Source organism: Puntigrus tetrazona, chromosome 7, assembly GCF_018831695.1.
Source record: "Puntigrus tetrazona isolate hp1 chromosome 7, ASM1883169v1, whole genome shotgun sequence".
In the NCBI taxonomy this organism is placed as follows: Eukaryota; Metazoa; Chordata; class Actinopteri; order Cypriniformes; family Cyprinidae; genus Puntigrus; species Puntigrus tetrazona.
In genome coordinates, this window is record NC_056705.1 from 26,733,488 (window position 1) to 26,747,564 (window position 14,077).

Sequence of the window (14,077 nt, forward strand, 5' to 3'; positions counted from 1 at the left end):
TGGCATTTAGTGCATTTGATGTGAAAGTACTTGATGAACATATACTATATTTAGAGAGCATTCACTATCATTATCTCATTTTGACCAAGATGGCTTTTTCGAGGGACCTGAACTCTTCATGTATGTATATATATACACATATATGTAAAGGAATTTTCTAAAGGATTACAGATAACCCTATGTAAAATGTAAGTTGTGTAACTTTGACTATTTTAAATACTTAAGGTAATGTAACTGATTTGGTTACTTTTTGATTCCTTTTCTAAATGAACTGTTTTTGTTATTCATTTTCAAACATTTAAAGCAGGCAGGGATACCCCAGTGCGTCGACTACTCAACACTGATTACTAGACTTTCAAAATCCTTTATTACTTGAATTAAGTATAATCATTTCATTTCAAAGCAAACCACAAACTGTTTTGCACAGACAGGGAAAACCGATATCTACAATACCTTGGAAAAACAGTTAATCGTAAAAAAAAAAAAACCTCTTTATAACCGTAACGTGTTATGGTTACATTTATTTTATAATTAAACTGCATAACTCTCTCCCCAACACTTGCACGTATAAAATCAAGATTGACTCTGAGGAAAATCACGTAGGTTCAATGTGATCGTGATAATCAGAACAGACAGAACAGAAACAGACCAAAAAACATGATTAGATACGGCTTTGTTTAGGTTAACGTTTTAGTGTGCACGTGCTATAGACCTACCATTTATACATTATAGAATATTTAGAGAAAATGAGTTTGCTTTTCTTAACTTGTCAGTCCCTGTACGGTCAAAGAGCCTACCGACAAACCCGATGCTTAATTCGATGATTTCAATTGGCTTAATCTGTAGAAACGTTTATTAAAATAACAATTTTGGCCATGCAACTCAAGTCAGTTGTGCAGGCCTACCTATTTTGCTCCTCTGACACTTTCTAATCGGACCGACTTAAGCGGATATAAATTAAAATCCATTATAAAATGCCTAAAAGCGTCTACGTGACTTAACTGCGACAGAAAATAGCCTATAAGCAACATAAAAAAAAAAAATCAGTTGGAATTGTTTTCATCTCCTTGAGCAAATAATTCCGGGCCGTGGCGCATTTACCATATAAATGACCCAGACCAGATGAGCTATTAGCCGTTATGGGAGTCGTGACCATGCGTCCCGGGGCAGGTGTTCAACAGGTACTGGGACTCAGAGGTGTGAGTCTCTCAGGAGGGGAGAGGCGCTGGATGTAGTGCATGTGCTCCTTCACGCCGCGGTGCGCAGCCTGCTGTCAGTCCGCAGAGGAACAACAGACAGCACAGCTCCGACTTAACCCACCGCTAGCGTACTTAAAAGCCACGTTTCGATATATATTCTTGTTAATTGCACGAAGAAGACGTTTGTTTTCATGCGCCGCTCCGCTCGCAGGCTGACCGCAAGTGTCCGCGAGGAAGGAGGAGCTACCGGACATCCGATAAGGAACTACGATCTTCACTGAAGAGGGTGAGAGACGCGAATGTATTAACGCGTATTAACGTGCATTGTTTTATAGCGAGAGAAAGGGACGGGGGGGACGAGCGAGGCGAGGCGGCAGGCGGCAGGCTGTCCCCCCGGCCGGGGACCGAGATCGGCGGCTGATGCGATCTGAGATCTCCTGACATTGTTGCTGAGCTGTGCGCAGGAAACGCCGCTGCAAAACACAGGCCTGCCAATGAATGAATGAACGAACGAATGAAACGAGCGCGGCGCGCTTGCTTTATTGTTTTGTTTCGCGGTCCTGGCCACGATAGCCGCGAGTGCGCTCTTTTGTCGGTCTCGGACGCCTCTCCGGCTCTTGAACTTGCCCGTAGTTCGCGAAAGTGTCACGAAGCGACGTGAATGGAGACATTTTGACACCGTTAGCGCCAGTGTTCCGGTACAACGGGGATAGATCGAATATCAGCTCGTTTGTCAGCATCGCAGAAGAGGCGGGTTTTAATGATCTTTGTTAATTGCTTGCTGCATGGGTTACATACGCCCATCACACTGTAAACATGCAGGAAGAAACAGGTGTATCGCGATTTCATGTGTATTACGGTAACGTTATTCTCTCATCATAGCTGTAATAATTGACCCACAGCCAGGGAGCGAATTATGGGCCTGGCTTTGTTGGGGTGTTTAAAAAGTGTGTTATTCGTACATATCGGTATTTTCAATAACAATAACCGCAGGTTTGTCATACATAAACACGACACTAGTGAACAAAACGACTGTGGTAACCATAGCAACATTCGCTGTATATTTTCTATCTATGCTATCTCAAAAAAGTCACTATTTAATATATGTATATATATATATATATATATATATATATATATATATATATATATATATATATATATATATATATATATAAACTCTAAACTCATCCTTGGTAAGGTAAAGTACATACTATAACAATGTAACCTTGATATTTTTTAAGTAGGCCATGTCAAAGATTAAAATTGAGAAATTGATGGTTGGAAATTAAATGAGATTTTGCCTGTATTTTACAGACAGGGCCACGCATGCATAGGCCTAGAGCCTATGTGTATAGTTTTGTCATTATTCTAACATATATTTTACCAGGACTGGAGGCCTGTTTTCCAGTATGACTGCCCTCAGGCAGAGGAAGGGCAGTAAAGGGAAGGACCCGGGGCCCAGCGTTCAGAACCTGAAGTCTGATTGTACGGCTGAACCCAGAGAGAGGTTTGCAGCAGGTCAGTGCTGTTTGTTGTGGGACTCACGTAAGAAGTAATGTGGAAACACAGAGCACTGTCACTGGATTCTTTTCACATTTCCGGGTTTCCCAGAAGTGGGAAGTTGTCATGGGTTGGATAAACTTCCTTACCTAAAAAAGGAAAAAAGGAAGAGAATAGAGAGAAACTGATTAAAGCAGGCAGAAGGGGGATCAGTGTCAAATTTACACCTTCAAAATGCCTGCTGACTATTGTCTATAAAATAGTCATTTGTAAATGATATCAACGATTTGAATGTAATGGATGAAGAAGGGAAAATTAATGTGCCCAATGCAGCTCCGATTTTGTAGTTATTAAACTTTGAATTTATTAAGATTATAAAAGATACTTATTATTACCAGTTGCTAAAACAGGAGGAACATTTTTGTTCAATGCTGTTGTGTTTTCTTCCTCTTTTTTTGGCTTTGTTGGAGTTTTTTTGTTAGAATTGTTTGATGTGTCCTTTTAGAAAGAATGCAGTAGACTATTCTTTTTCTTTTGTTTATGAAATTTGGGAAATTGTGTATGATTGTATTCCAAGTGTCAAAATTGTGTATAAAATATATATCTTAAAAATAATAAAAATATATCCCAATATGAAGGGAAAAAACACATAAACCTGGGGAAACATAAGAAATAATTTTTTTCCCAAATGGTGGGTGATCACTTATTATTGATATGAATATAATTAATATATCACACACACACACACACACACACACACTCATATATATATATGTATATATATATATATATATATATATATATATATATATATATATATAATAAATATGATAATAATTATAGATTTTTGTGCATGCCTCTCCTCTTGTTTACCATGTTTATTGTATAATATTATAGTGTGGCTAATATTGTTGTGATTCTCTCCAGGTGTTTTCTCATGGTGGACAATCTTGTGTCTAATGACTGGCTCAATAGTGGGAATTAGTTTGGGTTTGTTGTGCTGCATCTACGTGGCTACGCTTCATGAAAATGACCTTTGGTTCTCCAATATAAAGGTAAAGTCCAGAGCTTTTTACGACAGTGAATATCCATCGACTTCTATCGTGATTTATTTTCTTTTCAGGCTTTGAAGGATTTTTAGTGTTCTTAGGCTGTGCTCCTAATATAAACAACAGCTCAAGAGATCTAGATTCATAATGTGTGCTTGCGTTTCGTCAGTGATGGTGTTCTCATCTGTCTCATTTTTCATGCATTTCCTCTTGAAAAGGAATTGCTTTCCATATGTGCTGACAGAATATTTTTCTTTCCTTCTGTGGCGTAACAGTCACATAAACAGTTAGCCAGAGTTTGGGCTGCAGATCGTGTTATGACTTCCAGACCTGAAACAGATGAATCCACAGTGCCAAAAAAGTTATGTCATGTTCAGTTGGATAAATCAGCATGTCCCTGTATCCCAGTTCGCTCGTTAAAATAATACAGATCAGAAGTAGTTTAACCACATCTCCCAATCAGTGCAGGATTTACTGCTGCCGTTTTTGCAATAGGGTTAGCTTAGTTTCTGTATTTATTTATTGTGCAATGCAGTTTGACAGTGTCTGTGTGTGTGTGCGTGTGTGTGTGTGTGTGTGTGCGTGTGTGTGCGTGTGTGCCTGTGTGACTTACGTCTTTTCTTGGAAGCGAGGCCTAGTTTTCATTTAGTGAATCTAACAAGATCCCAACCTGTGCTGTTTTCATGCGAGCTATGTTCTGAGATTCTTTTGTTTCTCATAAATACTCTTGATTGAATATGCACCACATTTCATAACGCCAGATAAAAGTGTTTTTTTTTTCTGAATGTGTTGGCAGAGTATTTTTAGACTCTAAATTTTTTTTATTTTCCATGCTTTCAGGCGTATTTGTCTAAAAAACATGTTGAATAATTACAGGACCAGCCCCATGATTGCAGTGTGTTGCATTTTTCATCTAAGTTAAAGATGCGACTTAAAATGGAAAGTAAACTAATGGTTGCAAACCCAATTTTCTGGAGGACCTTTTCTCTAAATGAATGCACCAGGCTCAGATTGTTAGTAGAGGGTCTTAGACAAAATGGGTTGCAGATAAGCCAGGGGACGTTGCTGTAAAAGTAACCAAGAGACGTATTAGAGACCAACTCAAAAAATGTTTAAATTATGCCTGGTTCATAATAGCTCAGCATGAGGAATGGATAGCACAAAAAGGTCATGTCAAGTTTAAAATGAAGTCAGAAGCTCATGCATGCTGGCTGATATTTCACTGCTCGCCTATGATTCGTCTTACTTTTATCTGTACTCTTGCTTTTCTGAACGTGACTGGAATGATGGCCGTGTGACTAAGTTTCAGTCTCCATGTGTTTCTTTCATTCTCCGGTTTAAAAACACTTCCATGACCGAGTGAGCATTTGATCGTGCTTTATTTGCAGGCAGATGAATCACCTGTTCTGTTTCTGAAGGAGAGCTGTGGGAATGTCCACTGGTTAACAGTTAATCAAATGCTGCAGCAGAAAGCTCCATTAGAAGAGCGGATGGATTCCGCATTGTTTTTCTAATCATTTCCACTCTTTCAATGGGGAAACAGCAGTAAATTTTACAGAGGCTGTGTAAATGTTCTAAGCAGGAGCTGGTTTTCCAGCACACTAAGCTTCGTAAATGACGATTTTGCCATTATTTTCGAACAAAGGCATTTGAAGTCCAGTATGTTCCTCCTCTGAGACACTACGCTAAAGCGGGAGACAGCTGCATTCGGGACGCTTTTAAATTCATTGTGTGTGAAGTCATGTCCATGTCGGTTATAGCTCAACACGGTCTTAATTTCAAACTGGATGTCGCTCTATTGTTAGTTCAACTGTTTTTACAAATGCTCTTAAATAATTTTCTACATGATGTTCCAAGCGTTCCCCCCCCCATCTTTTTAATGTTTTTTCCCCGACTACCGAGAGGTCACCAGTTGTGCGGCCCACATGCCTTCCTTCCTGTCTCAGCCCCTCTCTCTGATCACATGTAAAATGTTCCTCCGGCAGATTGTGGTTTGGTGCCGACTGGAGCTTACAATGATCTCATGAGGTTTTGTTTTATTGTTTTAATACGCGTGCTATGCTGGTTTTTGGGCAAGAAACTCTGGAAAGACCGATAAACAAAAGAGCTTGCGGTCTCTAACAGGGAAAGTCAGAGGAACCTTCAGGAAAGACAGGGAAGTCGGAGGATAATAATCCGTGAGAATGAAGGTTCGTCGCAGGAGAAATAGCAATTTGGATGATGACTCAGGGGCCACCCGGGATAGACCACCTTTGCTAAACTTTGGGGGAAAAGACAATCCGAGGGATTACAAGAGTGGGCAGAGGGGCACAGAAGAGAGTGCAAAGCTTTCATGGAATCACATTCCAGGACAAAACCGTTGGCCGACTGCTGTCATAGCAGCAGGATTACTGTTGGCAGGGGTTATTGGGCTGTTTCATGCATGGTGTGTTTATTCTATACACGAAAACCTGCTGTGGTTTTCACAGTTAAAGGTAAGCCGAAGCAGAATCTGTCTACATTTTTGTTGCAAGAGTGTTGCTAAGAAACATTGTTAAACGAGGCGAATGTGAAGGTAAATGTGCGCTCTTTGTATCGGGAGATCAGTCTTGGTCATTTATGTCATTTTCTTTTCAGCCAGTTCTCATTTTGTTATCTTCCATCGCTATTGTTGCTTTCAGTTTTATGCATTTCTATTTTCAAATCGCGTCTTTGTATTTGAGCAGAAAAAAATTGCGTTAGTGCTGTTTAATGAAGAAAAAGTCATTTCGTACAACACTAATATTTGTGAAGCATATGGATCTTTTTTTGTCTGAAAACCACTTCGACTACAAAACTCCACCATATTTACACCACCTGTTTTTTTTTTTCTCTCAAGGCCTTTTTTGTGATTGAAATCTCAGTTTATTCTGGTCAGATAGCTGCACTGATTTTCTCAGATGGGAAATGTATTTCATTTTAACACCATTTACTCCTGTTGTGCTTGTTGTCATAGTTATTTTCTACTGAATCTCATCCTCTCTTCTTGCATTTGTAGGAAGTTGAGCGTGAAATCTCCTTCCGGACAGAATGCGGCCTTTATTACTCCTACTACAAACAGATATTGAAGGCACCTTCTATACAGCAAGGTACTGAGATCTAATTCACAAGACAGGTTTACTGGTTATACGATCACTCTTGCATCATGTCATCTTTCTGATGGAACACTGATGTTAAAGTCCTTGGGTTTTCTTTTTATGTAGAAATATTGCTCCTATAGGACAGCGCTTTCCAATCCCGGTCGTGGAAAACCCCAAACACTGCACAGATGTTTTCCTAATCGAACACCTGATTCAACTTACCAGCTCATTAGTAAAGACTCCAAGACATCACGTGTGTCAGATAAGAAACACTTCAAAAACATGCAGTTTTGGGAGTTCTTCATGACAAGGATTGAGAACCGTATTATTTCATCACTATCTTTACGTCAAAGTCATTTCCAAATATGTACATGCTCGATTCCATTTGTGTTCTTTGCTTTTAGTTTATTTAGCTCAGTCCAAAATGCCAAGTTTCTTGTCTGCTTTCTGTTATCGCTTATGTAATCTGAGAACTATCAAAGGAATGCTTCATTACATAACCATATCAGTGTGACTGGAAATAGAGGAAATGTACAACTTTGCTCTAAGTGGTCTTTGCTCAATCTAATTGGCCTAAAAGCCCCATTTGGAATGGATTTTCTTTGTGCTTCTACACTGAAAAACATCACAATTAGGTCATTACCCATTGAGACTGAAATGGTAAGAACCGCAGCGGTGCCAAAAGCTGTTCTCTAGACACCACAATTGGGCCTTTGTACTTATAGTAGAGTAAAAGCATGTTCAGAGCATTGCTTTTCTATTAAGCAATCTTAGAAATTGATTACTGTAAAAGTCACAACAGTAGTACTAGCTGCGATAGTATAAAGTAGGTTGAGGTTGTTTAATTTTGGAATCCACTTCCATTATACCATTTAGTGGCCTGCATTTATAATAATGGAACCCTTTAAATAAAAGTGCTAGTGACTGCATATGGGCTCTAATTATTATTTAAGCCATAATTCATAATACTAGTCTCTTAGACTATGATCTATTAGTCTCAACTATGTTTCAAAAGAAACTGATTGTGACTGCTAAAAGCAGTCAGAAGTCATCCAAATAAAATGTTCTGTGCGGTATATTACTGTTGGTATTGGGCTTTTCCTTTGTACGACAGCATAGTAATAGCAGAAAGAAAAGAAACAGTTTATGTCTAAAGCACAGGACTGTCAATGCTGCTGTGTTTTTTTGTGATTTACAAACTTGTTTACACAGACACGCAATAAGGATAGGATCATGTGACAGAAGAAAATAAATACTTTTAAGTACAATATGGTCTTTTTAAATGTAAATAATATTTCACAGTATTTCTGATTTCACTGGAGTTTTGGTGAAATAAATGCTTTCTGAGCATAACACTTTTTAAAAGGTCTTACTGACCCCGAACCCTTGAACATTTTTATTTAACCTTATTTATTTTCTGTGTAGATATCAGTATTTAAATGCAGGTGAAAAAATACAAATACTAACAAATGTCTGCCCACTATACTTAGCAACCCCTTAAAGGCCATTTTTTAGCAAATGCTGTATAGGCTGCAGTGTTAAACAATAACATAATTCATGAAATTAACCATACTAAGTGATAGGAATCAAAGGGACAGATTTACCAACAGCTTGCACTAGTGCAAACCGTCTTTTGGCATTCAAATAATACTGCCAGGACCACACTCCGTGTTCTTTAAAATACGCATTGTCAGTAAATCACCGGCAGAAATGTTCACGCCCACCATACCTGTTTTGGAATTGCGTTCTCGCAATAGTTTACCCTGTTTAGTAAATCTGTCCCAAAGTCTATTTGTGCAAATTTAGAACTTTTGTAAGATTACCAGGTTTGTGTCTGTCCTTGTGTTCACAGGTTTTTATGAGCTTATTCATGACAACACTACTGAATCAAAGAGAACAATAAACATCCTTCAGCGTATGAATATCTACCAAGAAGTGTTCCTTGGCGTTTTGTACAGAATACTTCCCATCCAGGTATTCAATCACTTCTGTTTTCTTTCATGAGATGCATAGATTTTCTCTGGCTTTTGCAGAATCATCTTATTTTTCCCTATCCTGTATGTATGTGTGTGCCTGTTTGTTTTGCAGACCTACTTGGAACCAATTTATTTCTACATCTACACAGTGTTTGCTTTGCAGACAGTGTATGTCATCGCCCTCTTTATCACTAGTTGGCTACTCAGTGACTCCTGGCTGGCCGGAGCCCTCAGTGGAGTCTGGTACATTCTCAACAGGTGTGTGTGTGTGTGTGCGCCTGTTGTACACACATACACTCACGCAGTCTCTCATACACACAAAACTCACCTTGGCAGTGCATCTGGTGTAAATAAATGCTTATTATGATGCACTGTGCATCTCAATTCAGGTAAGTGTCAAACCTGATACGTCTCTCTAAAATGTGAACCGAAACTCTCAAGGACAGCGCTGAAATGAAATTTGTCATTTAAGGCTTTTTTTTTATTCAACACCACAAGCACGAGCCACCTGATAGGACGTTCCCCCCGGAGCAGTATTAATATTTAAGAAACAATAGATTCCCACACCAGACTGTTTGTTGAGCTGATTGGAAAACTCAATCAAGCAGCACAAGGTTTTGATTGCACCACAAAGTTTACACTTTGTAGGAAATCAACTTGTGAATGGCTTCTTTATGGTTGTTCCTGCGTCGTAGAAAATACCGTAGCGTTGAAAAATCTCACTTTTACAGTTCTTTTCACTTTTTCTGATGTTTTGTCTTTTTGATAGTTTAGGCTTGTCTTTTCTGAGTTTGATTGGGTGCTTGATTTGTGTGCAGAGTGGACACCACACGCGTGGAGTTTACCATCTCTCTGAGGGAGAACTGGTCGATACCTTTCTTTGCTCTTCAGGTGGCTGCCATAACCTGCTACTTACGGCCACAGCTAAAACCTATTCACCAGGTAAGCCTCTGTCCTGAACGATTTAAATATCTGTTCCGTTACGATTTCAGATTAGTGAGGAAAAGATTCTTTTCTGCAAACCAGCTCTCTCTGACAGTGTAAAATTTCTTTTACATCTTCACTAAATGAATTATCACTAACATGTAATGCTGTCATCCCGGCGGGTGGAAATACTTCAACACTGCATATGTTACGCTCAGTACTAAAATTCTTTTAATGTCTCGACTGAACAGTTTTTTGGTTATAAAATATTGTTTAATGTAACTTGCTGTACTATGCATATGTTTTTTTAAAGAAATTTGCCTTTCCCCCCTGTTCATTCAAGTTCTTGGATCAAGCATGCCCATAGACTTTAGGTTAGACACAATACTACAATACTATTTAATGCAGATGAAAACCAGGCTGTGAGGGATAGACTACAGTCTGACATGTTCTATAAAGGTTCTAAATTCTGTACTTTTCTCACTGCCTTTAAAACAGTTTTAAGAGTTTTTTTTTTTTTTAATAATCAGCCGATAGGTACAATCCGTTTTCATTTGTATCAGAAATTACATATGTTTAATTAAATATTAAATAATCCTGTCCCAAATTCGAATTATTGGTTGAAAGAGTGTTGCAAATGTTGGCCTGCAAATGTTCTTGCAGTCTCACCGTGGTCACCATTTTCCCATGTTCACAAAAACTACACGGTGTCCTGTTTGTCTAAGGCATGCTCCACTGCAGACGTCTATCCAACAGTCCAATCAGCATTGCATCTTAAAAGCATGGACTCTGAGGAAGGGCTTAGGATGCCATTGTGATAATGCCACAGTGTTTACAATTTTAGGGAAAAGAATCTAAAAATGGATTACATTGTATTATTACCGTATTAGAACGAGATTGGAGAAAGAATCATGAAAAAAAAAACTTTTAATAAATGTAATCCAGTCAAATATGTCAAGGCAAACTAATACAAAATGGAAAAATAAAATACAACTAGAAGAACTGAGACAGTAAGTTGTGATAAATGTCTGACTGCTTGCTGCTGTTGTGAAATAGTTTTATGAAATATGAAATGGAGGTTAGCAATTGCAAGTGTATGTGTGAAATATTTACTCTGCCGAGCACATATTTGTTCTCTCTCAGTATGTTCTTTCAGCACAGACTCTTAATTGCTTTCCTGACATATGGTATATCACTGGAAAAAAAATCCCATTGTATGAGCTCTGAAGAAAGAGATAGGATTATTGTATGTTTGTGATTAGAACTGAACAATGTTCCATTCATGTTCTTTGTACCACAGAGGGTAGTGCTGTGGCTGGTATTCGTCTCTACCTTCTGCTTCTGTTTGACATGGCAATTCAATCAGTTTGTCCTGCTGGTGCAGGCCCTTATAATCTTTACCATGGATTGCCTGGACTTCCTTACAGCGGAACAGGTAACACTCAAAGACGCATTTTAGAAACTTTTGAAGTTCATGTGAAGTTGGATATTAATTTCTTTTTCCCCGTAGGTGGTTTCTCTGTACCTGATGCAGGTATTGAGCCTGTTATTGGTGTGGTTACTGCAGTTCTGCAATTCTATGATTCTGGGCTCTCTGGTGCTCAGCTTCATTGTGTCTGCCCTCTTCATCAAACACTTCCAGGTCAGTGCACATCTCAGTACACGAATAAAAACTGGGAAAGTATAAGCATAAAACCTGTTTTTGTTATTCTAAGAATATATATCCAAGATACCACATGTGTTTTTCTATTCAATACGTGCATCTCGGGGTATAGTTTTGTGTATAGTTGTGTATAGTATAGTTTTGTATAATTTTGTGCATGTGCTGATCTGAAACAATCTAGTCCACAAAGTGTTTTGTCAGACCTTAAGAATAACATTAAGAAGATCTGTTCGTAAGGTTTATGATTTAGACTGTACTGAATGTTAATGTGCTTCTTAAAGATGGTGATCAAATGTTTGTATACAAACCTGATTAAAGTAAACCCAATGCTTTCCAGATGACCTCAGTGATGAGCTGTATATGTGCTTGCCCTGATGTGAGCTCTAGTATTGTATTCTACATTAACACGAACAGTATTTATCAAGTAAACATATCAAAAAAGAATCTAAACCCCTATTAGGCAGTTTAGTTTGATCAATTTTAACATTTTTGTGCAGTAACTCATAACATGTTTTTGTAAAGCATGCTTAGTTTTTGCTTAGTAAAATATATTTAATTATTATTCTTGTGTTTTTCATTAAATTAGATTTGTCGTCCATGCAAAAGACCGGTTTCAGATTTGTTTATTTATTTATTTATAAAGGTCACACCGTTCAGGTTCAGGTACCAATTATGCGTAATGAATTGTTATTATAATAGTAAGTAAGTACATGTAATATGTAAAACAAAAAGTGTTACATTTATTTTAGTTTTTAAAAAAGTTACAGAATGACCGGATTGATCGTGATGTAATTTCTCCTAATAATGCTCATGTTTGATATCTTCTGTATAATGAATAAGTGTAACTAAATAAATGATGTATGAGGTCAGTTACATGTGATGGCGATGTCTAAATACAGCAGACACACTCATCACTATGAACCAAAAGCACTGCCGGGACCTTTCCTGAAAATGCATCCCATCCATTGTAGACTATGAAATGTTTACACGAGGCGCTTCATCACTTTTGTTTTTGTGCCCGAGCCTTATCTGTGTTCCCTAACACCCGGTTCTATTTTGATTGAAAACCGGTGTTAAGAATATTGTTGTAGTTTCTTTTTTTTAAAAGAATGTGCATGTGGCTTTCAGACGGGACTAAAGACGGGCGGCTTTGTCATGCGAGTAGGAAAACTGGCTCTTCACACACTCCTAGTCCTCACATTAACTTTCTCCATCAATTATTCAGCCAAGGTGAGCTATGAATCGTGTTCTACATCGTCCGCCCTGTCATTAATGATAAAATAGAGCTTCTCTACCCTCTCCTCCTGAGACACTAGCTTTGCTTTCACTCTCATTGTCTTTCTTCATATCTCACTCTCATAAAAACCCACATCCCTGATCTCACGAGACACTTACATGAATGATTTCATCCTTCACTCTCTCCATTTTAATTGACAGAAAATACTCCAGCTGAAATCCGACGAGCACATCTTTAAGTTCATAAAGGCCAAGTTTGGCTTCGGGGCAACGAGGTAAGTCTTTGGTCATCTCTCGTGGCGCTACATCTAAGCCTTTTATCATCAGTCAAATGCCATATCGTGGTGTCTTATTCAGAAGTGAGATCTACTCCGAGACTAGAGCGAGCCATTAATCTGCTGTGATTAAATGCGTCCAGCTCTGGTGGAGAAATAACATCTGGCACACAATATAATCTGCTCATCCACTAGATATTTATGAAGCCATTTCAGTTGATCAGATGAATTGCTGCTCCCAATAATCTGTATAATATATATCCTGCCACCCGCCCGCACTCCCTCCCTGCCTCTTTCTTTCAGAGACTTTGATGCCAGTCTCTATCTGTGCGAAGAGGCTTTTGGCTTGTTGCCATTGGATACATTTGAGCGGTTGGCTGGCACAGTGCTGCTCTATCCGTATCTGTGCACCCTCAGCGTGCTCTTCATCTTGCTGCTGCTGGTGGCGCTCTCTAATCTCAGGTAAAAGTAATGCACGGCTCCGCATTAACGAGCCGCATATCTGGGAATTGAAATATTCTCATAATGTAAATTTTTCTAATTGGAGCACAAAAATAGACTGAAAAATGACCAACAGAGCTGCGATTACAGCTTCATAACCACCTTGTCCACCACAGGTCATAATGCTAATTTATAATTAGAGTTATTAGTCTTTATTATATGTGCTACACAATAATTGGACACTAGATGTATTTTTTTTTCCATTAGGGCTTTTAAATGTGTGTTATTATGTGCAGTTTAAAGCAGCTTTTCTGTTGCTTTAAGGGCTGCTGTGGCCCTCTTTTTTTGTTCTCTTTTCTTATCAGAATCACAGGAGCCCATAAACAGCCAGAGGCTTTGCCCCCAACCCCAAAACACACACACACACACACACACACACACAGGGACTAATCAGCTGGTAACCCTTCAGTGCTTAAAGAAAAAAACCACACGCTTGAACTCTGAATAATACAGCTGGTATTTTGTCTAAATGCCCGGTGGCGTTCTTGTTCTTTCCTAATTCTTCACCCCAGCACGAATGGGTCAGGCCAAGCAAGCAGGGAGAAAGAGGACAGGACCTTTAGGATGCGTTCAGACGTTGCATACAATCTCTTGCACACCGTCTTCTTCGGGCTGCTCGCCTTTTCCACTATGAGGTAAACAAGTTGTAAATT

The 14,077-nt window shown here is 38.7% G+C and overlaps 1 protein-coding gene across 4 annotated transcripts in view; it reads left to right on the forward strand.

Moving 5' to 3' along the window:
• Positions 1–1,191: 1,191 nt before the first annotated feature.
• Positions 1,192–14,077, forward strand: part of dpy19l3 (dpy-19 like C-mannosyltransferase 3) — a 33,487-nt gene continuing 20,601 nt past the window's right edge. The window contains exons 1-13 of one of the 4 annotated variants that reach the window (XM_043244159.1): positions 1,192–1,485; positions 2,590–2,720; positions 3,630–3,757; positions 6,768–6,858; positions 8,702–8,823; positions 8,938–9,083; positions 9,644–9,767; positions 11,050–11,184; positions 11,260–11,391; positions 12,541–12,642; positions 12,850–12,923; positions 13,227–13,385; positions 13,937–14,059. In XM_043244159.1, the coding sequence (XP_043100094.1) occupies positions 2,612–2,720; positions 3,630–3,757; positions 6,768–6,858; positions 8,702–8,823; positions 8,938–9,083; positions 9,644–9,767; positions 11,050–11,184; positions 11,260–11,391; positions 12,541–12,642; positions 12,850–12,923; positions 13,227–13,385; positions 13,937–14,059 (1,445 nt within the window). In that variant the 5' untranslated portion in view covers positions 1,192–1,485; positions 2,590–2,611. The other 3 variants (XM_043244157.1, XM_043244160.1, XM_043244158.1) reach the window with 3 other exon arrangements.